Source organism: Harmonia axyridis, chromosome 1, assembly GCF_914767665.1.
Source record: "Harmonia axyridis chromosome 1, icHarAxyr1.1, whole genome shotgun sequence".
Classification (NCBI taxonomy): domain Eukaryota; kingdom Metazoa; phylum Arthropoda; class Insecta; order Coleoptera; family Coccinellidae; genus Harmonia; species Harmonia axyridis.
Window position 1 is genome coordinate 43,083,836 of NC_059501.1, and position 26,980 is coordinate 43,110,815.

The 26,980-nt window shown below is 37.9% G+C and overlaps 2 protein-coding genes and 1 long non-coding RNA gene across 9 annotated transcripts in view; 2 read left to right on the top strand and 1 right to left on the bottom strand.

Moving 5' to 3' along the window:
• The window catches only part of LOC123683842, a 158,709-nt gene that overhangs the window by 16,656 nt on the left and 115,073 nt on the right, over window positions 1–26,980 (bottom strand). For 2 of the 4 annotated variants that reach the window (XM_045622792.1, XM_045622783.1), the window contains exons 2-4: window positions 1,545–1,665; window positions 1,265–1,495; window positions 1,062–1,207 (exon numbers count right to left, since the gene is read on the bottom strand). The exons of 1 other annotated variant lie outside the window; for it this stretch is intronic. The gene's annotated coding sequence lies outside the window, so the exon portion shown is untranslated. Of the gene's footprint in view, window positions 1–819; window positions 956–1,061; window positions 1,208–1,264; window positions 1,496–1,544; window positions 1,666–26,980 lie in introns of all 4 variants that reach the window. One more of the 4 variants, XM_045622801.1, reaches the window with a different exon arrangement.
• Window positions 5,141–6,424, top strand: LOC123670583. Its single transcript, XM_045604091.1, has one exon. It carries the CDS (start codon window positions 5,141–5,143, stop codon window positions 6,422–6,424), a length of 1,284 nt encoding a protein of 427 aa, XP_045460047.1.
• LOC123683909 lies at window positions 9,559–16,302 on the top strand. 4 transcript variants are annotated; one of them, XR_006748072.1, is made up of 4 exons: window positions 9,559–10,193; window positions 10,247–10,598; window positions 11,870–12,118; window positions 16,165–16,298. It is a non-coding gene; the product is annotated as an uncharacterized LOC123683909 (long non-coding RNA). The 4 variants fall into 4 exon arrangements; XR_006748071.1 differs by lacking the exon at window positions 16,165–16,298 and adding an exon at window positions 13,526–13,663; XR_006748067.1 differs by lacking the exon at window positions 11,870–12,118 and having other exon boundaries at window positions 16,165–16,302.

Here is a 26,980-nt window from a genome sequence, read left to right on the forward strand (position 1 = left end):
AGTATTATTCGAATAACCGAGAAAATGAAATTTCAGATAGCTTAAACTGATATCTTCAACTTCTGACTAGTGTGAGGTTTTCGTATATATATTCTTTTGAGAAAGAGCAATACAAAATATTAATTTAAAACAATCAAGCATATGTGTCGATGAATCTCAGTATTAGCAGTATTACTCAAGAAGTTTCAAGTTTGTGGCTTATTTTTTTTGTTATCGCGTGAAAAGACAGAATCAATTTACCTCAGATTATTCATCAAGGATTCTATTCCAATCGTTTGAGATCATTACTACTCGATATTCGAAAATTACGGAATTTTTATTCATTCAGAATAAATGTTGAGTTTATTCAATAAACATATCTCATGAAAAAGCCGAACTATTCGAAATATGCGATATTCTTCACTTGTTCAGTTCTCAATACCACTTATACAAATATAACAATATCCCATATCGAATAGACGCAATAAGTCCCAGTGATCTGACAACACCGCAGGGATCGACAAGGTTGGCCGAACATGTCAGCCGAGTATATGTGGGAATGAAAAATCGGCGGTACGTGACGGGTCTCAAAAAGAGAACCGAATATATAACTTTTTTGAATGGAAATTTTTTTTTCCCCTCTCTGGTTGCCTAATGAGTTATATTTTCAAACAGCCGATTTTTGATATATACACTCGTAGAAAACACCCGGATCACATGGGTCTGAGGTAGCCTGCCAAATATAACGGGACTGAATATGTCTGTTGGATATATATATATATATATATATATATATATATATATATATATATATATATATATATACACGGCAATAAGCACCTGGGCAATACCATCCCTGTCTTATTCTTTTGGAATTGTGAAGTGGACAACGACAAATCTCAAAGCACTGGACATTCAAGTGCGAGGGCTCCTCACCAGGCATGGAATGCACCATCCTCATACCTCAGTAAATAGGCTATACATAGCGAGGAATAAAGGGGGTAGAGGTATGCAAAATATCGAAACCATACACCACACTACAGTCAAGGATATGAGAGAGTACTTAAAATCAAAACACTTACCTTTCTATAAAGCTCTCTCCAGGGAAGATCAAGGCATTACGGCGCTGAACCTGGCTTCTGAACATCATCTGGCTGAACCTCCAACCATCGAGGAACTATGCGAAGATTGGCAAGGCAGGGCACTTCACGGAAGATATCCAACGGTCCTAAAAAATAGAAATATAGATGCAGAAATATCCCTCTCATACCTCAAAGCTGGATACCTTTTTCCAGAAACGGAAGGTAGACTGGCAGCGATCCAGGATCAGGTGGTCCCTACAAGAGCGTACCAGAAAAACATAACGGGAAGAAATTTTCCTAGTGATAAATGCCGTAAATGCTCTCAGGCACCAGAAACAATTCAGCATGTCACATCATCTTGCCCCATGCTCGCTCCCAGGGAATACACTGATCGGAACAAAGCCATGGCAAAAGTATTCCACCAAGCCATCGCCCTGAAATATGGATTATTAAAAACAGAAAGAAAAATACATGAATACTTACCAAAACAAGTTCAGGAGAATTATGCTGTAAAGGTGTGTTGGGACCATCCACTGATAACTGACAGGCCAATCGCGCACAACCGGCCTGATATTGTCATCCTTGAAAAGATGGAAAACCGAGCCTGTTAATGCAACACTCATTATTTATTTTGTTCTATTTTTATTCTAAATTCAGTTATATGGTTATTTATTTTGTTTCGAAACAATCGTTGAATCAACGCGTCGATTTCTTCAATTAATGTTCACATTCATTCCGTGCATTTGTTCATTTCATTTAATTGTGATAAAATACGTTGGGAAATCTCGGACTGCATATGGGGACATATGGGCGAGAGATCAGTTCGAATTCTCGTTCCAAAAAGTGCGCTACGCCGTGAATTGATTCAATCGAAACCACGAAATTTTTGGACATTTTCGCTATTTTCTGCAAGTTTTTTCAAGACAATAGATACTGGGAAGTACCATCTCCAACTCTGGCGTTCATTCCAACAAAGGTAGGTCGAGTGCTTCCAACGTATCTTTTGTGTATTCTTTTTCTCAAATTCTTTTTCCTTATTTTTCTAAATTTTCTGACCTATCGTAACATTGGTCCTATTCGAGCCAAATTTTCTTTAATTTCCGTTACTTCGACGATTGTTTCGAAATTATTTCAGTTCAATATTTCACTTTCATTTTTTTCACTATCGATAAATCGATTCACATATTGAGTGTTACAGTATAATTTGATTTCTTATTAATTATTTATTTACATTCAGCTTGTTCATTATGAGTGCTAATGAATTGAAACAAAATTATGCTATTCGACAATTACAAATTGACGATGTTGAGGAAATTCTTTCTTTAGCGACAGCAGCGGTCGATGATGCAAGTCGTCATGTTAGATTCCGACTTCGATATGAAGAGTTGGAGGATATTCATGGAAAATTTCATAACACTCACAATTCAATTATTTCAACCATTCATTCAACAGATAAAGTCAGCATTCAATGATACATATTTCACCATAAAAACCATTTATAATAATTTATTCCCCACAATCAGTGGTGATGTTTCGGTCAAATCCTTGAAAGTTACACCTAATGTCAGTAATGTCAAACTTCCGAAGATTTCTTTGCCATCATTCAGCGGAAATTATAAAGATTGGACAACCTTTCATGACATATTCACTAGTTTGATTCACAATAATGCTAATTTGTCTGATATTGAAAAATTCCAATATCTTCTAAGTTCCTTAAAATCTCAAGCTTTGTCATTGTTGAAAGGTTTTCCATTAACAGCACAAAATTACCATATTGCTTTCGACACCTTGACTAAACGTTATCAAAATGAACTAGCCCAGTCATATTAGGTAAAAAAAGGGGTCAACTTCGGAATGAAAGATAATAAGCTGCAAATTGGTATGAACCTTTGTTTTGTCATTCTAAATGTTGTCTCAAAAGTCACAATCGTTATCGTGTCCGCGTCTCAAGATATTCAAGGTCAAAGGTCACAAAAATCGGTTTTTCGCGAATATCTGGCTTCCTATCGGTTAAATGAGATTTGCATTTATTATAAAAGTTGTAGGCTATAAAATTCCCTACAACTTTTGTTTAAACTTTTTTTTCATACGACCAACCGTTTTGAAGGTAGAGCGCGAAGAGTGCACATCGTACAGTCATATACAGCCTAATGCAAGGTCAAGCGTGAGTTATGGTTATCAGTACGTTATAAAGTCAATTATTTACTTGGAAATTATAATTATTAAACAATGCCTATTATTTATGTACTAACTATTAATTATTTATATTTAATTAAAGTAAGTAACTTGATTATTTATATATAATTATTCATATTTAATTATTTAAGTATAAAATATTATTAATTCTGGATTATATATTTTAGTTTTATTTTAAGTTAAAATGATAGTAAGAGTATATATTTTACACATATTTTTATTTATTATTAAATACGGCATAATATACGTTTATCAAAATGTGAGTTCAAATATCAAAAGTATCTTTGTTGATTTTAATTGTAATGAAATTGGAAATGGAAGCTAATTATCTTCTTCTTCTTCGTCGTCTTCTTCTTCTTGTCGCTCAAAAATGTTCGATTCATTGTCATCATCCTCATTATCTGTCATGTTCATCTCCAAACCTTCCAGAATATCGGGATCATATGTATTTTCTTCATCGGGATTACTTGGATACAGTGAAGCGTTGAGGCAAGCTTGTCCGTTGCACTGGCCGCAAGCTAAAGAACATTGTAGCCCTGATTTTCTGCATCCACAGCGGGAACCACAACCATTTTTGCAATTGCAAAATATTACGTTTAGTAGTTCGGCTGGTGCTGGAGGTAATAACGTTCGTATGGGCTCCAGGATTTCATTTTCAAGCATCCAGCCCCATTCTTGAGGTTCTAAGTCCTTCCCTAACCACGTTTGAATCTGGTAGTAGACACGTTTTATGTGTTGATGAACTGCTACACTTGTTGGTGGAAGTGTTGACAGTTGTACAGGTTTATTTAGTTTTGTAAATTTGATGAATTGCGTGTAGCGGAAATGATCAATGTTGTCCTCAGATTTTGGAGCATTATATAATGCCAACAAGATGCGCACTCCATTTTCTAATAATGTTTGTTTTGGGCAGTTTTCTTGTTGAAATACTTCCACCAGTTTATCTAAATCAGGAATTTTTTCCAATGCTCTAGTAACAGTTTTTTTTCCTTTTTTAAATAGCGCAGAAGTCGTGTCACAGCCACTGAATGCGTGTAAAAATAAAATGTGCTTTTTAGTACGAGGATATTGGTCAAAACTTTTAGTAGAATATATTTGTGTTTTGACATTGCCTTTGCCAACTTTTTTCAAAAAAATTTCCTGATGATGTGACTGAGTACGTCCAATTAAAATAACGAGCAAATTGATATCTTCTCCTATGATGACATATACTTAAATAGTTAAATATGAATAATTATATATAAATAATCAAGTTACTTACTTTAATTAAATATAAATAATTAATAGTTAGTACATAAATAATAGGCATTGTTTAATAATTATAATTTCCAAGTAAATAATTGACTTTATAACGTACTGATAACCATAACTCACGCTTGACCTTGCATTAGGCCGTATATGACTGTACGATGTGCACTCTTCGCGCTCTACCTTCAAAACGGTTGGTCGTATGAAAAAAAAGTTTAAACAAAAGTTGTAGGGAATTTTATAGCCTACAACTTTTATAATAAATGCAAATCTCATTTAACCGATAGGAAGCCAGATATTCGCGAAAAACCGATTTTTGTGACCTTTGACCTTGAATATCTTGAGACGCGGACACGATAACGATTGTGACTTTTGAGACAACATTTAGAATGACAAAACAAAGGTTCATACCAATTTGCAGCTTATTATCTTTCATTCCGAAGTGAAAGCCCTAATATGACTGGGCTAAACGTCTTTTGGCGAATTCATATTGGCAAGATATCACGAACATATCAAAGTTGACAAATGAGTCGGTTGAAGGTTTGAGGAACCTATTCGATACATTCTCTGAGAATTTGTCGTCTTTGAAAAACTTAGGTTTGCCAGTTGATCAATGGGATTTTGTACTTTTTCATATGATTATTCAGAAACTAGATAACGCTACAATTAAACGTTTTGAATTACAAGAATGCTCGTCAGATATTCCATCGTTCCGAAATTTACACAATTTCCTTCTGAATCAGTGCACCGCTTTAGAATCTGCAGCTCTCTCTACCTCCATTAAACCCAAATACAGTCCACTTCCTCAAACTCAAACCAAACAGCAAAAACCTTCCTCGAGTAAATCAACCTCCACTTTTCTGGCTCAAACTGATAATATTTCTTCAAAAATAAGATGTAATTTTTGCAATTCACCACATACTATTTACAAATGCTATTCATTTCTGTCCAAAACTCCAACTGAAAGAATGAAAATTGCCCAAAGTAACAATTGGTGTATTAATTGTTTGCATTCAGCGCATGACATTTCGAAATGTGCTTCTAAATCAAGTTGTCGCACTTGTTCTAGGAAACACCGTTCTCTGCTCCATATCGATTCCGATGAAAATAAAAAACAAACCTCTCCCTCTTCTTCTGATATCAATTCATGTAACTCAGCTCAGAGTTTCACTACCACTGCGTCTTCCAACGTTCTTCTCGCTACAGCTCAGGTAGAAATTCTCGATGCCTGGGGGAATTATAAAACTGTCAGAGTTCTTTTAGATAGTGGTTCCCAAACTAATATAATTACTAAAAAGTGTGTTGCTTCACTAGGGTTAACATTATCTAAATCATTTCTATGCATAAAAGGCATAGGAGAAAGATCATCTCCATCAACTTCCACTGCCACTTGCACAATCCGCCCCCGAGAAGGGATTCACCCAATCTTTACCTTCGATGCTGTTGTCATCCCAAAGATATGTTCAGACTTGCCAAACTTCACAACAAAATTTTCATTCCACGATTCACTGAATTTGGCGGATCCAAATTTCAATAAACCTGGTAGTGTCGACATACTTCTGGGAGCTGAAATATTTCCCTCTTTACTTCTTGATGGTCGTCAAAAAGGTGGAGTAGGAGAACCTTCAGCACTCGAAACTGTTTTCGGTTGGGTCTTGATGGGTAGAACTCATTCTTCTTGTAAGGTAGTAAATTCATTGCATGTGACTCTAGATTCATCTCTGAACGCAACTTTGAAGGCATTCTGGGAACTCGAAGAACTTCCAATTTTGGCATCAGAATCACATTCTGCAGAAAAATGTAATACCTTCCGAGCGAACTGGAGGAACGTTCAACAAAACGCCAAAAAGGGATGTTATTCCTGTGACAAACCGGGCCTTTTCGCGAGGGAATGTCGGACTTTTGGGAGATCGAAATGAAGAAATCAGGAAGTTTGTTATTCCTGCAATCTGGCGGGACACTGGGCGAGAGAATGCCCATGAAAAAATTGGAGAGAAACCCAATATAATAGGCAATATAATCATTCTCAAATCGGTCGAGTTAGTAATGAATTCCAGATCGGTATCAGGAAAGTTTACCTCAATGAAAATAAATCGGAAGGATTGGCGGAAAAGAAAATTGGGAAAACGAACACGCAATCATCCGAAAAACCGGTGACAAATCAGATAAATGATAATATTTCGCCAAAAGTCAATGAAGTTAGGGAACTTGAGATCGAGACGCAGTACAAAGACATTGAAAATTCGAAAATGAGAGAAGAAAGCGATCGCGGTATTGAATTGGAGAATATAAGGGATTTCGAGAAACGAGTATCGACTGAAAATTGATGAAATGTGAAAATTTGAGCGACTTCGAGGTCAGGCGAGATGATTCAGTCCCAATGGAAAAGAAAAAGCGGGAAAATGATATCACTTTAGAAACAGGGGTTGTCATTCCGGATCGTTCGGAAGCATTAATACAGGCAGAATTGAAGGGCAATTCGTAAATCAACAACATACTCGGCGAAACATTGAAAAATCAAGTTTACGACCAAATATACGAAAATAGTGAGGCAGAAAAATCCGCAAGGTTGACGAGATTCGATAAGAAAGTAGTAGTCCCTCAGTTCAAATTGGCGGATTTGGTATATTTGAGGAAAGTGAGCGCGAAAAAGGTTATCTTACAAATCATTGAAAAACTGGGATGGGCCGTATAGAGTTCCGAAATAATTGGTCCCGTGACGTGCAGGGTAAGAAAATGCGGGGAAAGAGATGAACAAATTGTTCATGTCAATAGATTAAAAACGTACACTGCACGAGGTAATGAAATGGGGGAAAAACTAGAAAGACGCGTGAGATCGGGATATACAGACCTGGATACGGATTCAAATGAAGAACAGGAGGAGTTAGGAAATTACCCCAGTTCTTGATTCCCGCATGGGCAAACCAGAATGAAAATCGTTAGAAGAAATAGAAAGTCCTGATCTATGACGTTCAAATAGAGTAAGACGTCCACCGGATCGATGGGGCTACTTTTAGCCGTGAAAGACAGCCTCAGATACCGCAGGAGTAGTAATTTCAAAGAAATTTTTTTTCATTTTATTGTATTTTTTTTTGTTAAGTTGTATGTAGGATTAATTGAGTAATAATAGAAAATAGGGTGAGATAGCGTAACGTGGGGAAAATCTTAGAGATATTACCTTCTGGAGATGTGAATCGGCTCCTGTCCTTTTCGTAGATTCCAGGCGCTCGCTGACTCGGAGAGCGACAACCTGAATAACATTTTCTTGAAAAAAAAAACATTGTGGTCACTGAAAGACATCCCTCGCCTAGAGTTCAAAAGTGAGCACAATGTTATGTTGTATAGTAGCAATGGGTGAAATGTTCCATTGTATGTGTAATGTTTTGTGTGTTTTTTAATTTTTTTCAACTATTTGAATATTGTATATTTTAATGAACCTCTTTGAGAGGTTTCTTGTTTCCTGATGTAATTTATATAGAGAATACGAGGAAGGAGAAATCAACCGTCTTGAAGAAGGATCAAATCGTAGTTGAGGGAATAACCTTCCTCCCATTCGGTGTGTCTACCGCGAATAGTATATGTGCGGATAAGAATACAGTAGAATCACAGCCGCTTACGCTCGTCCTGGAATTTTGTCTATTCGTCCAAAAAAACCTTATTTTCCGGACTTGTTACGTAAATTACTATTACCATTGAGGAGAAAGATACAATAATACGCAGATTAGAAAGGGAATCAAAATATTTTCTCGTGAAGGAATTTGGCGTAGGTCATTCAACAATCTCAAATATCTCCAAAAACAAGCTATCGTTTGCAGAATTATTATCACGATTTATTCATAGCAATCTTGAAAATTGTAACGCCCTTTTTGCGTCACTGGCGCCTCTGCCAATTGCCCTTCAGCACTTTGCAGTAGTATCTCGAGCGCCAGCCAATTTTAGGGAGAAATTGACAAACCTTACCAGGGCAGCTTAGTGAAGACAGGATTCGGTGTCACCTAGGATGGTAGCGGTGACCAAGTAACAAACAACGCAACAAAATTAATAGGTTTATTGATTCAATTCTACAATACAGACAATCTCAGCAAAAACGGGAAATCAGAAAAAGCATAAATTATATCAATCTGTATACTTTAATTCGGTTACTGAGATAATTTGTACTGTCTACAACTACTGTGTCCTTACCTCACCAATTTATTGTCAGTCAGAACCGTTGAACAAGTTAGTCGGATCCGGGAGCCGGGAAATTATGATATTTGGAGATTGAGAATCGTGGATTTTGTAGAGTCGGGAAGGAATGAAAACTAATCCTAGCGCGTTGAAAAAAACTCCACCGGTACACCACCCTCTCGTTGTCTCTATCAAATGAAACCCTTGAATATTCACTCGTAAGAAAGTCACAAGTAAAAAATTAGCAAACTCCCCAGAAAAAGACTAACAAGTAAGTTTACTGATGAAAATGGCGATTTTCGACCTCAGAAACGGATTTGTAATTATTGGCGTTCAATTACCAATTTTACTATTTTCCGGTCACCTGGTAACCACTTAACCAAAATGTCTTTTTTAAAACTAAAACTACTGCCTAAACTTCTAAATCTAACTAACTAACTACTGAACTATCTACTACCTAAATCTATCTGAATAACTAACTTTACTATACTACTGAATCTGAAAATCTCTACTATCTAAACTACTGAAAACTACTAATCAACTATCTGAGAGCCTGAACATGAATTTACTACTGCCTGAACGTGAATTTTAACTATACTCTCTCTACTGACTGCCTAAACATGAATTTTTTGATTTTGGGTCGGTTACCCCCTTTTATAACTTCGGTGCGGGACGGTGAAGGAATTCGGCCCACGTGACTCTTCATGTCGACAAAAACCTCGTTTTTCGAGAAAATTCTCTTGGCGGAACGTAATCTGACATATGGAAAAAAAATATATCAGCGGTAAAAACGCCGAAATAAATAATTTCTTATATTATTTCACTCGGATTATTCGAGGCCCTGGTCGGTTGAAAAACATGAAGCATGGACTTTTTCATTATCGCGGTGAACAATTAATAAATTATTTCCAATATTTACGGAATATATCAGAATGATTAATTTGAACGGAAAACAATAAAATATTCTTTAGACGGAGCCTGATCATTCCTATGGGAATAATCAGACTTCGTTACATCCCCCCTGGTTCGGAAAAATTCAAGTTACGGTGAAACAGAAATTTGAATTCTAAAAACAAACAAAAAATAACCGAATACTATCCTGTCTTATCACGCGGGATATATGGGAAGTACGGGTCTGACTGTTACGTTACGCTATCAAAGATTATAATGCTGTTGTAGACAGTATGACATATAAAAATAAAACTTTGCTCTATGAATCGATGTCAAATTCAAACGTCGTCTTCTTTCTTCTGTCATCCGGGGTGATTTGAATGTTTGGAAATTTCTTCATCTCGGGGTTGTGGAGTAGAACTCATTCCCATTTCCATGAAGTTTCCAAGTGTCGGTGAAAAATTCAAACGCCGTCTTCCTTCTTCGGTCATCCGGGGTGATTTGAATGTGTACATGTTTGGGGAATTTCTTCATCTCGGGGTTGTGGAGTAGAACTCATTCCCATTTCCATGAAGTTTCCAAGTGTCGGTGAAATAATCTGATGTCAGGTGTGGATTATCCCATTCTCCGGTGAGTAGTTCCGTGATTTCCATATCTCGATGAATCATGCCATATTCTTTCAGAGGGACGTCGAAGTTCCCAGTCAGATGAGTCGAAACCATTCCAAACTCATTGATATACTGGTTGATTTACCTGTGGATATTACAAGGAATCAGTGACTGTATGGTGAAATTTTCAGAACGGTGAAAATTCTTCCAGTTATACAGTTTAAATTATCTATATGAAAATTGCAATGGAATCCAGATGTCCACCAGAGTAATAATTGACAGGTCATGATGTCCAATTCTTCAAGTACTTCTTTCTTGGACGATGACATGAATAAATCTTCAGGAATCATGTCTTCGGTGGAATTGGGCCTACAGCTGATCATCCGATGAAAGGTGTGTTGCCTATCTCCAGCATTCATTCTCATCGGTGAGTATCTAGCCTCTTAGAAAACTTCATCTGTAACACTGCGGAATATTTCAGTAATTTATCAGAACAGTAAGAGATTAGAAATGGCATTCTTCAAATAGATTACACAGTGAAACTATTAATTTATATCTGATGGCCTTTGAAATTCGGGCAAGTGACTGGAATTGTTTTTATTGTATAATATTCACTGACTTATTATGTACTATTCGGTTTCATCAACATTTACAGATTAAAAATCAGTCTACTAGTCTTGAATATAATGTTATCAGATATTGGGTTAGGCCCTATATGGTTTTATACAGTTTTACAGGATTATGGAACAAAAACAACAGTATCTTCTTTGCAATTCTATTTTTTTTTCATCATTCTTTTTGTTCTATCTCATCTTCCGCTGCATGGCCTCCCTTTCTGTGCATCTTGCACATGGATGCCTGACTGGTTGTTCCGACCTAGTTGCTGGCGGTCGTGGGGCCAGTTTCCTGGGTACGCACTCGCAGTACCTGGTCTGCGTACCTATCAAACCACATCTGCTGCAAAATAGGAGTGGTGGACCTCGACACTCCTGCCGCGAGGGGCATGTCTTGCCGCACTTCCAGCAAGTGTTGGATCGCACCTCCAGATAGACTCTAGATCCCATCGTACCTACCGTACGGACATTCTTGGGGGCCGGTGTGGTTTGATCTGAAACATATGGTTTAGTTATACCGGTGTTGTCTTCCACACTCGTCCTGAAGGGAATTTTAGAACCGGTAAGTAAGCAAGAGCTTACTGGTACGCAGCTGGCACAAAGGGGGGGTCTGTGTAGACTGAGTAGTGGTCCTCTTCATCACTCTCTCTACTCCGGCTAGGTAATTTCTCCCTCTAACGGACGACACCGAGCTCTGGGAGGCTCTAGACATCCTCACCTCTGTCACCGTTCTTCTCCTCAACACCGGTACTTCCGGTATCGTCTCCGGTGATGAGCTACGTGGCTCGTACACGACCTCATCTCCCCACTGGATCGCTGCCCAGCGACTATGCAGACTCTCTGCCATCCTCTTTGCCTGAACAAGAAAATCACAGAATAATAAGAACATGTCAGTAGTATAAAATCAGATTACTAGGTCTAGTTTATGCGGGGAGGTACCAGTTAGTAACAAATTTTTTTTTTTTTTTTTATCTCAGTTCTGACTTTTTCTCGGTGAGTTTAACAAAGTAACTTACTAGTTATGAAATGGTTTTAGGTCTTTAACATGTACGTGATTCACTTTCTTACCTGACCGGTCTTTCAGGTCATAAATAACTGGTGAAATCACCTTCACAACAAGAAATGGCCCTTCAAACTTTGGAGCTAACTTAGATGCGAAGTTATTAACGGCGGATGATAGGTGATGTGTACGACGAAGCACTTGATCGCCTACCTGGAAACGAACTTCTCTACGTCGAAGGTTATAGTTATGAGCTTGTCGATTAAATGCCCTGTATAGGTTGGTCCTTACAAACTCATAGGCCTCCAGTAGGTGTTGAATCTGCTCTGTACGGTGAGTCAAACTTTCTTCTTTTTCTTCGGTGTTCTCGTTGGGATCTCCAGATCCTTGATTCCTGGGTTCCGTGGCATATATGGCTTTGGGGATGCGCAGTTCCCTTCCATAATTTAGATATGCCGGAGTGAATCCTGTAGAGTCCTGTCGAGCAGTATTAATAGCAAAGGTTAATTCTCCTACCTTTTCATCCCAACTTCGGTGATCTGCCTCGCAGAATTGAGCAATCATTGTCTTCAGTGTTCGGTTGGCCCTTTCAACCGGATTGCACTGTGGAGTATACGTAGGGGTAAACTGGTGATTGATACCCATAGCCTGGAGGTTTTCTCTGAATAGCCGGCTGTCATACTGTTTCCCATTGTCGGAGATCACAGTGGTTGGACATCCATACTTCAGTACAACCTGTTCATATAACGCCATGTAGACAGTCTTGGCGTTGGCCTTCCTCACTGGTCGACATTCCACCCACTTGGTAAACCTGTCCTGCATAACTACAATATAGGAATTACCTTTCTTGGAGCGGGGTAGAGGTCCTACTACATCAGTTGATACTTCCTTGAATGGCGCATCCACCATCTTTCGAGGTTGCATCTTTCCTGCCAGTTGCTGTTGGGGTACTTTAAACTTTTGGCACGAAGTGCAGTTCCGGACATATTTCGCAATGTCCCTAAACATACCTGGCCAGTAATAATTCCGCGAGATCCTCGCAATTGTCTTGGCTATTCCCAGATGTCCAGCCAAGGCCGAGTCGTGGTTTTCTTTCAGTACTTCGTTCCTCTGTTCGGTGGGTATACACAGCTTCCATGGATGGCCTGTTCCAGCTTCCCTAACATCTGATGAATCCCAAAAGTGTCGGTGTAGTCTTCCATCGATGATGGAATAGTCGGGGCAGTGTTCTGGTCCTTTCTCTACTTCCTGAAACTTATTTTTGTACCACTTACATTGAATATCTGTCTCTTTCAGTTGGACACAGTTAAGTGTCGGTAGTGGGTTTCTTGACAGGCTGTCGGCCAGTTTGTTGAGTGATCCTCTTCGGTACTGTACTTCAAAATCAAATTGCTGTAGGAACACTGCCCATCTTGCAATTCTTCCGGAGGGTGATTTGATGGAGTTTAACCATTTCAAACTCATGTGGTCGGAGATGACCGTGAATCTAAACCCTTCCAGGTATGGTCGCAGCTTTTCTATCGCAAATACTATGGCGAGGCATTCTTTCTCGGACACTGAATAATTCTTCTCGGCGGCGTTCAATGTCCGGCTGACATAAGCGATGACTCTTTCTTCTCCTTTGATAGTTTGAGTTAGGGCTCCTCCCAGTCCCACATCGCTTGCATCAGTCTGTAAAATAAAGGGTTGCGTAAAATCAGGACAAGATAAAATAGGTGACTCAGTTAATTTATGTTTCAGGATGTCGAATGCTTCCTGCTGTGCTTGACCCCAGTTCCATCGTTGCTTCTTCTTTAACAACTGTGTTAATGGAGAAATCACCTCGGAGAAGTTCTCAATGAAGCGACGATACCAACTGGCGACTCCCAAGAATCTACGTACCTCTCGCACTGTTTTTGGAGCCGGAAAGGCGACAATGGCCGACACTTTGTCGGGGTCAGTGCAGATTCCGTCTGAGGTGACGACATGTCCCAAGTATTTCAGTGATTTCCGGACGAACTCACATTTGTCTGGGTTGAGACGCAGTTTGGCTTCCCTCAGTCGTTGGAATACCTCTTGTAGATTTTCCAGGTGTTCCTCGAACGTTTCTCCCAGCACGACGATGTCATCTAGGTAAGCAAAAGCTTTTGGTTCCATCTCCGGTCCGATGATGGTGTCTAAGAATCGTTGAAAGGTTGCTGGGCTTGCATGTAGTCCAAAGGGCATTACCGTGAACTGATATAATCCCCTTCCAGGCACTGTAAACGCAGTAATGGGGCGACTCTCTGTCTCCAGTGGGATCTGCCAGTATCCCTGCTTCAAATCAATTGTTGATATGTATCTGGCCCGTCTTAATTTATCCAGAATTCCAGAGATGTATGGCAGGGGATATGCATCCTTAACTGATGCCTCATTGACTGCTCGAAAGTCTATGCAGAAGCGATACTTCCCATCCTTCTTCTTGACCAGTACCACGGGTGAACTCCAGGGTGATTTGGAGGGTTCTATTACTCTTTCCTCCAGCATTCGATCCACTTCCTGATCAAAGATTTCCTGCATCTTCGGGTTCTGAGGCCTATATCTTTGTTTAATCGGTTCAATTCCGGGTTTCAACCTTATTTTATGTTCTATCAAGTCTGTAGTGCCACTCAGTTGGGTAAATTTTCCCAGTTCTTCGGTGAGGAAGGAATCCAGTCTCGTCCTCTGCTCACCAGTTAGATCCAGTAGGTGTTCTGCGGCGGCCTGTATCTCTATGGCCTTCTTTGTCACCTGTTCCACTCTGGGTACAAGTCGACCTTCCAAGTAGACATTTGTCTTTCGAAGATCCAGGGAGAAGTTGTATTTCTTGAGGACTTCTATTCCCAGGATTAAGTCTACCGTTAAATTGGGTACCAACAAGAATTCTATATCTGTCAGGACATAATCGGCTATCACCATTGACAAGTGATACATCTTCGGGGTGGCTGTCGTTTGACCATTTGCTACCATGACAGTTTCTGTGTTGGATTTTTCTCCTTTAATTCCATTCCTTTCACACAGCTGGGCTACCTTCCGGCTGCAGAAACATTTGGTTGCACCAGTATCTACCAGTGCGTGAAATACCTTTCCCTCGATGTATACCAGCACCAGGGGCCGGTTGTCACTTCCAGTAGTGGGGTCCAGTGGAGTCAGTAGCTCGATGGACGTCGGTGGGGAAGTTCTTTTCTGATTCCGGGAACAGGGGCAATCTCGGGAGAGGATGCCCACTCTTTGACATCGGGAGCAAAATAATTTCGGCGTTCCTTGGCATTCTCTTCTTAAATGTCCATATTTTCCGCATCGAAAGCATTGGGTCTGAAAGGTCACTCTTCGTTCCGCTGGGGATCCAGTCCGGTCCTGGGGGGTGTTACCATTTCTTGACCTGTTGTTTGCATGTTCCAGTGATCTTGACGGCTGTTGTGGACGACCAGGTCCAGGGAGTCTTCGGTTTTCTGTTCTACCGTGGGAGGACACTGGCCTCGGGGAATCCTGTTTGGAATTTGGGACTTGATCGTCTGTCAGTACATGGAGATTAGCTTGATAGTCTCTTTGACGACGCTGTTGATAAGTGAGATGAGGTTCATCAATAAGGCTGGAGTTAGCCGGTGGTTTTGTATAATGTCCCATTTGCCATTGTACTAATTCAAAGATTTTTCCTTTCTTCAGCAGTTCATCGTATGTGTTGGTCTCTTGAAAGGCCAAAGCCTGCTGCAGTGATGGCAATAACCTCTGTCTTATCAGTCGAATCTGTTCACTCTCCGTGGGACGATTACAAGTCAGCTTCTGGAATAGATTTTGCATCCGGGTAACGTACAGTAGTAACTTCTCATCAGGACCTTGCATCCTCTTCTTGATTTCATCCAGTAGATTCTCTTCATAGTTGACTGGTAAGAATGCCTCTTTTAATTGAGTCTTGAAGTCGTCCCAGTTTCTGAAGAGTCCCCTCCGGGGGATGAACCAATCTTTGGCATCCTTTCGCAGAAGTTCGTAAATCGATTCGAACACATGTTCTAAGGATGTCTTTCGGGATTCAGCAAGTCTCTCTATCTCTTCTATAAATCCAATCACACTATCAGTCCCATCAAAGTAAATATTCCATTTATGGATGGGTATAGTCGAGGTTGGCATCGGTCGTGGTTCAGATTCTTGTTGGGCAGTAGTCGGTGTCATCAGCTGGTTCAGATTCATCATGGGTTCATTCAAATCGGGAAATGACACCCTTCTCATAGAGCTGGTCCATCGACTATGAGTTGGTGCCTCTGGTTGATTCATATTCGGCTGTTGTGGTTGAGGAATAGGCATCGTTGGTAAATTCTGCAGTAACTTCTCACATTCCTGTCTGGTTTCATTCAAAACTTGAACTAATCTTGACTTATTTACAGGTGTTGCAGTATGGGAGACCTGGGCAGTTGGCAGTGGGAGTTCATCATCTTCCAAATCTATCAGTGATGTCTTCAGTTGTGCAACCTTGGTTGGTTGAATGGGAGACATCTCAGGCGACTGTGGAATCTCTGCCTCCAAAAGCGATCCATCCGGTCGGGTTGATGGTTGCTGTCTGTCAGCAGTCAACGTTGCCTCCAATGAACTCAAGGCCCGAGCTGCAGTCTCCTTTAAGTGTTCTATCATCTGTGACTCGGTTTCATTTTTAGTGATAATAAAATTCAGTCTTCTCTGAATGTGTATTAATCTTGTTGAAATCCGAGTATATTCCTTCGTGGTGTTCTCAGTGTCAAAGTGTTGAATGGCTTCCAGCAAGTCGGTGAGTTTGTTCTGACATGACTCCATGTCCAGTGTCGGGTTCATTCCTGTCGGCTGTAGAGGCAAATTCAATTTCAATACCTGTCGTAATAAACTCCTCTTTAGCATTACTGTGCTGGGTATTATTTGTCCTCTCAGCTGTAATTCATAAGTCAGCTCATCATTCAATAGTCGATTCACATCCATGTTGAGGTTAAGTGATTGAATCGTTGAAGTCCAAACTCAAACAATCGATTGGAAATCTATCGAAGTTATTCGACACTGTCCTCTTCTTATTAACCGTTGAAGTCCGAACACTTTCCCCAACTTCACTATTCCCGGTAACAGTCCTTATTTTTCCCTTATCCCTCGCACAAAAATAACACTAATAGACAACAATGCTGAAAAATTACAAGTTGACAACAGAATTCAAGTTTGAATTATTGTTTGATACAGTCAAAGAAAATCAAAAATGAGAAAACTTTCAGAAAACAAGTTGGTTTAAATTTATTATAATTCTCAAAAAATTTTCCAATGTCAGACAGTTGACAATTTCCAGAAGAAACTAAATATTCAATGTCAAACGCAGTTGACAATTTCAAAATAATTCACAAACCCAGAAAAGAAAAGTAGGGTTAACCGAGTAGTTCAAATAATGTTCACTGTCAAACACAGTTGACAGTTCTAGCAATCAGATAATCTCAAAAATAACAAATTGTCAATTTTATTCACAGTCAAAATATATTTCAAATAAACCAACAACAATTCAGTAATCCTGGAATATCAGACAAAGAAAATCAATGCAAGTCTTTATTCAAATCAATAACGATAACCACTTGTTTCAAAAATTCTTCAGCAATTCAACACAAAATAAAAATGTTTCAGGCAATCAGTAAATTCAGAAATAAGGGATACACAGCAACAAAACTTATATTCACTGTTGCAGCAATAATAAAAAACAAGTCAACTTTATTTATCAGAAATCAGCTATTATGGTTCAAAAGCAAATAAAATCACAAGTAGATATCTCCAAGTCCTTATGACTTTTATATCCCTACCTTGTTTCAGTCTGGAATAAAGTTGCTCAGGATAAAAGTGTGTAAGGGAAAAAACAACAACTCTTTCTTTATTCAAACGATGATCAGTAAATAGTAGCAGTGAACAATACCCTATTATATGAAGGCGGTATGATATCACTATATTAGCTGCAGTGATTGTACAATGAAACAATCGGTAGTAGTATCTCAATTATACTCACTGGTTTTCTGTCCGAGTTGAACCAACCACTCAACGTTAAACAGTATTCAACGCGCACAAAGATAGTCACTGAGTGTCACCTCAAAGTCACTTTCCGTAACCCTTCACGTAACCGAAAAAGTCACAAAGAAATCCGGCGGTCGATTGTTCTAGTCCTGCAATACACAAAACAAAAAAAAGTTATTCAGATTTAAATGTCCACACTGTCAATGCTATGTCGGTTTCCTGCTAATAAAGGAAATTATTGTCAAACGCGGAAATGTTTATAGCACTTTAATATAGTCCACTGATACTTAGGTACCAGTAACAAATTAAACAATATACGGGTCTTCCTCCGACAGGAGAAGATAATCTCTTCCACTCAGAGAGAGAGAAAAAAAAAAAATGGTTGCACTGACCTTCGGTTCCTCTTCAGTCCTTACACCCTTAAGCGTTGTTTTCTGAAGATCGGGAGCTATTCTGTAGCGTTGTCCTCTCAAGTCCCTCGCTAGGGCGCTATTTGTCACGCCCTTTTTGCGTCACTGGCGCCTCTGCCAATTGCCCTTCAGCACTTTGCAGTAGTATCTCGAGCGCCAGCCAATTTTAGGGAGAAATTGACAAACCTTACCAGGGCAGCTTAGTGAAGACAGGATTCGGTGTCACCTAGGATGGTAGCGGTGACCAAGTAACAAACAACGCAACAAAATTAATAGGTTTATTGATTCAATTCTACAATACAGACAATCTCAGCAAAAACGGGAAATCAGAAAAAGCATAAATTATATCAATCTGTATACTTTAATTCGGTTACTGAGATAATTTGTACTGTCTACAACTACTGTGTCCTTACCTCACCAATTTATTGTCAGTCAGAACCGTTGAACAAGTTAGTCGGATCCGGGAGCCGGGAAATTATGATATTTGGAGATTGAGAATCGTGGATTTTGTAGAGTCGGGAAGGAATGAAAACTAATCCTAGCGCGTTGAAAAAAACTCCACCGGTACACCACCCTCTCGTTGTCTCTATCAAATGAAACCCTTGAATATTCACTCGTAAGAAAGTCACAAGTAAAAAATTAGCAAACTCCCCAGAAAAAGACTAACAAGTAAGTTTACTGATGAAAATGGCGATTTTCGACCTCAGAAACGGATTTGTAATTATTGGCGTTCAATTACCAATTTTACTATTTTCCGGTCACCTGGTAACCACTTAACCAAAATGTCTTTTTTAAAACTAAAACTACTGCCTAAACTTCTAAATCTAACTAACTAACTACTGAACTATCTACTACCTAAATCTATCTGAATAACTAACTTTACTATACTACTGAATCTGAAAATCTCTACTATCTAAACTACTGAAAACTACTAATCAACTATCTGAGAGCCTGAACATGAATTTACTACTGCCTGAACGTGAATTTTAACTATACTCTCTCTACTGACTGCCTAAACATGAATTTTTTGATTTTGGGTCGGTTACCCCCTTTTATAACTTCGGTGCGGGACGGTGAAGGAATTCGGCCCACGTGACTCTTCATGTCGACAAAAACCTCGTTTTTCGAGAAAATTCTCTTGGCGGAACGTAATCTGACATATGGAAAAAAAATATATCAGCGGTAAAAACGCCGAAATAAATAATTTCTTATATTATTTCACTCGGATTATTCGAGGCCCTGGTCGGTTGAAAAACATGAAGCATGGACTTTTTCATTATCGCGGTGAACAATTAATAAATTATTTCCAATATTTACGGAATATATCAGAATGATTAATTTGAACGGAAAACAATAAAATATTCTTTAGACGGAGCCTGATCATTCCTATGGGAATAATCAGACTTCGTTACAAAATGATAGTACAAATTCGACTATAGCGATGTCTTCTATACACAATAGCATTAGGGACTTTTATTACAATATAAATTTACAATACAATGAGAAAACGAAGGAAGACATAGTTATAGATTTCTTGATTAAAAAATAAAATATATATGAACATGCATACAAACAACAGTAAGTGAAATTTAATTTCGATTTTTTTTTGCTTTGTTCTTTTATTTAAATGAGAATTCACCTAAGAGGTTTTTTTTCACAAAACGCTTTGTATGACGTCCGCTTATAATGACGTGTTTGTCAATTCCTTTCGATGTCACTATAAAAGGATTCTACTGTACTTAATTAGTGATGTCCCGATGAGTTCAAGCGCCAACATACCATTGTTCAAGGTAGACCTGAGAAGCGTAAACAGTGTTGTTAAGGAACCAGCCGAAAGGGTTAAGTTAGAGGCTATGGATGAAGTTGTTCTAAATTCATTTGTGAAATAAAAGTATGGGTGACCGAAGAGAAGGAAAATCAGCGAGAAACTGGGGATATATCCCCCCCAGAAGGAATATCCATTATAAGTCACAAGGCTCAATAATTTAATCGTACAAAAATTTAATTCATCCACCAGCGGTTATATCAAAGGTCTCGATCCGATTCGACTGTCGTCGGCACAATCATTATTTACACACGGACTATTAATACCAATTTCATGAAAAACAAAGTCGTAAAATTAATGAGATTCTGAAGTGAAAGCTCTGAACTACTCGAATTGAATCGGCGGCACCCTTTATAGCAATTTCTCCCTGAAGTAAATGAATAATACCATAAATTACCCAATTATCTCTTTGTCGCAAAGAATATCTTTGTCGGCACTTTGAATTCCCTGACTTACTTCGTTAACATTTTAACTGACAAAGATAGGCCAGTAGGTTTAGTTGTTTAGAATATTCTGTTGGAGGTTACATGAAATTACATTACATGAAATTACATTGAAATTACATGAAATTTTTCTATTATTTTCAGTGTTTAACTTTCAATGTGTTTGTCGTGATATAAAGAATAATCAAAATCTTATCATGAATAAGCAAACTTCTTTGGAAAACTTCTTCATAAGAAGGAAAATTGATGCAGACGATTCTTCAAGTTTATCGCGTCTGAATACAATAGCTGACACTTCAACAGGTGAAAAGCAATCTGAAGAAGTGTGTGTGAATTCAAAGGACATTGGAAAAATTGTGGGTCAACATGTCAGCGATATAAAAGATGTGATTGTTCACTTTGGGTTCCACCACCGGCATACAAGTTATTTTTATAGATATTCAATTCAATATACTCAATTTCATAAAGAATCCGTATGTGCATACGATAATTTAGTTAAAATAAAAACAGAAGTTCAAGAGAATATAATAGACTTGATGGACGAAAATCCAAAGGCAGGTATCAGAAAATAGAGCTAGAATTAAACCAATTATAGAAGCTATATTAGTGTGCGGTAGAGAGGAAATGTCACTTAGAGGATATAGATATTCTGGAGAACTAAAAATAGATTATAGTAAATGAGGGAAAATTCCGTGCAATATTGAAATACAGAGCTAGGGGTGACACTAAGCTAAGGAAGACTCTTGAAAAATCAAGTAGAAGGGAGACTTATATAAGCCCAAAAATAAAAAATGAAATCATCAACAGTATAAATACTATCATGTCGAATAAATTGGTTTCAAGAATTAATGAGACAGGAGCGTTTTCTATTCTAGAAGATGAAACAACTGATATCGACGAATGAGCAAGTTACTTTATGTGTAAGATATGTCAATGCAAACAAAATCCACGAGGATTTCTTGCAGTTCGTTCCAGTAGAAAGTTTAACCGCCGAAAGTTTATCTAATTTAATATTGAATAGTTTAGAAAAATTTGGAATAGAACTCAAGAATCTTGTCGGGCAAGGGTATGATGGAGCGAGTAATATGTCAGGTATATTCAATGGCGTTCAAGCGATTATTAAATACCCTAAGGCGATTTATGTTCACTGTGCTTGCGAAATTCCACAAATTAGAAACTGCTTCAATATCATTGAAAAATTGTATGATTTCTTCAACTCTCCAAAAAGACAAACTGTTCTTTTGAAAAATATTGATCAGTCTAATGAAAATCCGTCTGCAAAAACTCTTAAAAGATTATGCGCAATTCGGTGGACATCGAAGTATAAAGCAGTACAAGATTTTTTTTATAACGTAGTTTTTTTTATAAATTTGTATGGAGAATGTTACATGAAATTGCATAAAAGGAGCAGATGAATGCAGTAGCTTCCAATAAGCTGAGGTAAATGGAGCATTGAATGTAGCAAACACAAAATCTAGTACAATAACATCCTACATTGGTGCTCTAATGCCACATCATTACGAGCTGATTGTCGCAGCGGCCAAAGTGGTCTGCGTATTCGATACCAATAAAAAACCTTCACAACATAATCTCTAGCCTTGCACTTTGGCACAAACTTAAAACATTTCTGTGATATTGCAAAGAAAGCAATAATCTCAAATTATCGTTACTCAATTATGATGAAAAAGAAAGGAAAAGAAGATTGAAACAGATATCTCAAACAAAGGATATGATTGCTCATCACTGGTGTAACGACGTTTCCTTCTGGCAAATATTGTGTTGAATGAATTCAAAGTCAACAAATCTAAGATACTTCCTGTAACGGAAGATGTGAAAGCACTAAATGATCTTACCAAGTTCAAAGCACATACGATAATTTGGAAAATAACCACAACTCTATTCAAGATTACAAAGTGTTGATGGAATGTATTCTGGTTCAGGTTATGATTTTCAATATGAAATGGGTTGGGGGAGTTCCATTTCTTGAAATAAAATCGTATAAAGCAGATACCGCAGTTATAAATCAAAAATAATTGATGGATGCTCTGACTGATTTCGAAAAACTGATATGTTGGACCCAGTATTCTTCATCAGGGAGTCGAACCCAATCGTTTGAGACCATTTTCGGCTCGATATTCGAAAATGATAGACATTCAGGTAAAACAACGATACACTCAGGTATGTGTCTAAGTATATCGTGGGCAAAACAATAGCTTCTCTAAGCGCACAAAAATAAAAAATCTAGATAAAAGCAGTCGTGTTCTTGAAAATTTTATATTTTATAAAAATAAACCATTTTTATGAATTCTGAATATCAAGTGATGAAAATTAAGCTAAACGAAACTATTTTTTATAGTATTCTGCGGAAATTAAGAGTGTTAAAAATAAGTTGCATTATGGCAAATCGATAGAGGTAACGAACACGTTCAATAGTCACAGTAATACCTGCAATGAACAACATTTAAAAAGCGATATGGACATCAAAATTGGTTGTCAGAGTCAGTCACCAGAACCAGAGTGCTCTGCTTCTTTCTTGGAAATATCGGATGAATCCTCAATATTTGATAGAGAATTAGTAAGAAGAAAGTTCAAAGAGAATGCTGAATCTCCTGATGAAAGAATCAACATTATTCAGAATAGAACTACTCTTCAGCCTCTGAGAAATCGGTTCATTGCACTCATTCAGTATAGTATATCCAAAGTTACTTCGAGGAAACCAGAATATTTTGATTATACAAGGGTTATCCAAGTTTTCAGAAATTCTTTTGGAATTTATGAAATTATTGCTAATAATTATTACTAACAATTCTCCCAAATAAACCCCGGTATTTAGCGGATCATCTTGGAAACAAGAAAGTATCGATTCAGGGATTTCTATTGGCTGAATTCACGATGATCCTATTCAGGGGCGTTTTTGGATATATTCATCTATCACTTCTTAATAACATTCTAATGATTCGCTGAGGTTCATATGGGTATTAATAAAATCAGCATTTTCACTCGGTTTCAGTTCGTTGTATGATTGATTTCTTTCTTTATCGAGATGAAGTATATATTTTTCAGTCAACATTGATATTATTTCGAACATAAAAAATTCAGCAAGAACAAGTTTGTTAGTACTTACACATGCTCCGCATGGTAATTTTATCGCTCTTATTGATAGGAGTTGTGCTCATTTTCCACATATTATTTTATTGAAGATTGTACTTCGGTAGACCTGTTCGATCTGTGTTAATAATAACACAGGCCAACACACATTTTGGTGCCTGCGATTTCTTAACTGTTCCTGAGTAATTTTTGGATACAGAATGTAAAAAAGTTCTCAGATTTTGTCTATCAGATCTAGTTTTTGAGATTTTTTAAAAAATTGTGTATATAATTTACGTTATAACTGTTATAATATATAATATTACTATTGACAGTTAAAAAAAACAAAGACACATGGATTTAAGTATTTATTGCAAAAACTTAATTTACATCACTACATTAGTCACTAATCACATAAAAATTTTCTTTTATACGATTTTCTAGAATGGAGTTTACTAGGGCAGTCTCGCTGAAGGCTCCAGCAGTAGTCCGCCATCATGTGGCTATCCCATCGTCCTTGATAACGATCTTCCATAGTTTTAATATCCTGGTGGAATCTTTCCCACTGTTCTTCACTACAATCACCTAAGTTTTCTGGAAAACGATCTAGTTGGCTGTGGAGGTAGTGAACTTTTATACTCATGTTACAGCCGAGAATATTAAAATTTGAAAGCATAGTTTCCACTAATTCTACGTAATTCTCTGCTTTATGATTTCCAAGAAAATTTTGTACTACTTGAATAAATGAACTCCAAGCGTTAGATTCAGTCTCGTTCATTGATGTGGTGAATTGTGGATCTTTAACAAGTTGCCTTATTTGAGGACCATCAAATATACCAGTTTTTAGTTTTTCCGTGCTAATGCCAGGAAATTTACGTGACAAATACCCAAAACAATTTCCATCTCGATTTAAGGCCTTCACAAATTGCTTCATTAGGCCTAGCTTGATATGCATGGGCGGAAGTAAGATTTTTTCTCTTGAAACCAAAGGTTCGTTGATCACGTTTTGTATTCTTTGAATCATGACATCTCTTGAAGGCCAATTTTAGTTAACCCAGTGCTCATTTTTAGCTCTGCTGTCCCAAAGGCACAAAAAACAAGGATATTTTGTAGAACCACTCTGCAGTCCAAGGAGGAAGTTAACCATTTTTAAATCAACACAAAATGAGCACTGATGTTCTTCGTATTTAATATTTCTCAAAACTAATGCTATTGTTTCATATTCTTCCTTCATGGTAGTAGAATGACCAATAGGAATTGAGCCATATTTGTTACTGTTATGTAAAAGAACACATTTTAAACTACGTTTTGAACTGTCAATAAAAAGGCGCCGATCATCTGGAGTGTATTCAGGCAAACCCATTTTTTCTAAGAGCCCTTTTATATTGTTACAGAATACCAAGTCATTTTCCTGAGTGAAAAAAGGCAGCAGATTCTTATCTCTTTTACGATAAAATGTAATATCAGTACCTCGACAAAGTAGATTTTTTACTTTTAATATGGATGCAAGTAATTCAGCGGATTCCTTTGAGAGATTCAGGTCTCTTATAAGATATATCATTCAACTTGTAACGTGTATCTCAAAAACTAGAGCTGATAGAAAAATCTGGTGGCATTTTTGGAATCAGCACATTAAAAACATCTAAAATCAGATGTTAGATTTCTGGCACCAAATTTTTTTTTTCATTTTGTTGGCCTGTGTAATTGGAGCCTGTTTATTTGGTTATATTTCGTTGTGTGGCTGATTGTTTTTTTGATTATTTTTATAATGGCAATATGAAGACCTTCTTCAGAACTTGTTGAACCCCCTAAAAAAAATTGAAGATTCCAGGGATCCGGAATTTAGACACGAGGACAAACATGAGCAGTGTCAACGATTGGTGCTCAACATTTATTACACTCTGAAACATGAGAATAATGATAAATCTCAAAACTTCATAATAAACAGGATTTGTGTATTAACAAAAATGATTTATACATCAATATTTCGTATTGTTAATTGTGGAGACGTGATTGATCATTCCACTAAACGAAAGCGTACCGATCAAAAACATAATAAACTTGACGACTTTGCAAGAGATATTATCAGACGGATAGTGTTTCAATTTTATGGAGACAATGTTGTGCCCACCCTTGAACTCATACGCCATAATTATATTGAAAGACTATTCGTCCGAATACAATTTTAAATCATTACAGACGTTACGGAGTGTTTTCATAAAATGTGGTTTCCGATATAAAAAAAATGACAGTCGTATGATGATAATGGAGTAGAGAAACAAAGCGGGTTCTCCGCCGGAAGTGACGCAATAGGTCTCCTATACGTGCTAGGTGAATATTTCAAAAGTGCGATTTGGCGCAATCGCTGATAAGGATGACCACACCTGACCGCACACTCACTGACGACCTTGTTTTCGTGATGATATGTAATTTTTAAAAAAACTCGAGATACCCCCGTTCGGATTCGAACTTGGACTTCCTGTGTCTGTAATCTGACGTCAGCCTGTTGGATCTCTCGGCCACCTCGACGACGGTAATATCTGTACGAAATGTGTATGTAGAAGGATGGAGAAGGCGGGGGTGGGGGAGAGAGAGAGAGAGGCTTGGGATCGCGCGCTGCTCGGGCAGACAGACAGACAGACAAGAACCCCAAAGAGCCAACCCCACCCCCCGGGGGACCCGGCGGACCCCCGGTGACCCGGTAATGGGGTGATCTGCCCCCCTGGTGGTCTGGTTTCCGGGTCACCCGGAAAGCTGGCCACCGGGCGACCCGGTGCCCGGCGGTTTTTCTAGTGATAATTATTATTTTTATTATTATTATTAAACATAATGATAAGAAACATAGACTTTTTGGGGACTGATGAGTGTGTGGGGGGAACAGATATATATGAATATAATTCAGAAGTTAACTCGATCAGTACCCGACAACTGCTTGAAAAAATGGAAGTGTACGAGTTTAAAAAATCTAAAATTTTCCATAGATATCTTTGTCAAGAGTTGCATTTTGCTCTAGTATATCATGACAGTGAATTATTTTCGAGAATTCTATCTGATATAAGATTATTCACACCAAACTCTGTTTTTCAAGAACTCGTACAATATGTTGCACCGAGGACAATTATAAAGCAAGTTTTCGACCATAAAAAGAAGAATGATGCGTTCATCGACGATCTCCAATCATCTTTATTGAATCAACAAGTGACATTAAGTGAAGTGAAATATATTCTGGAAGATTTTGGAAATGGGTTGTTGCCATATGACATAGTGAACGTTCAGATGTTGTTAAATAGATTATGTCAAAAAAAGGACATGACTGTATCAGATTTTCATATATATCATCCTATAATTAATATTTGGTCGAATTATAAACCGTTGAATGCATTTGCTGATGAAATAATTGGACTAGCTTCATATTGTGGTGAATTTACCTTGG

What these genes read in the sequence shown, in the direction of transcription:
- LOC123670583 (XM_045604091.1), top strand. Translation starts at nt 5,141, where the DNA reads ATGATTATTCAGAAACTAGATAACGCTACAATTAAACGTTTTGAATTA.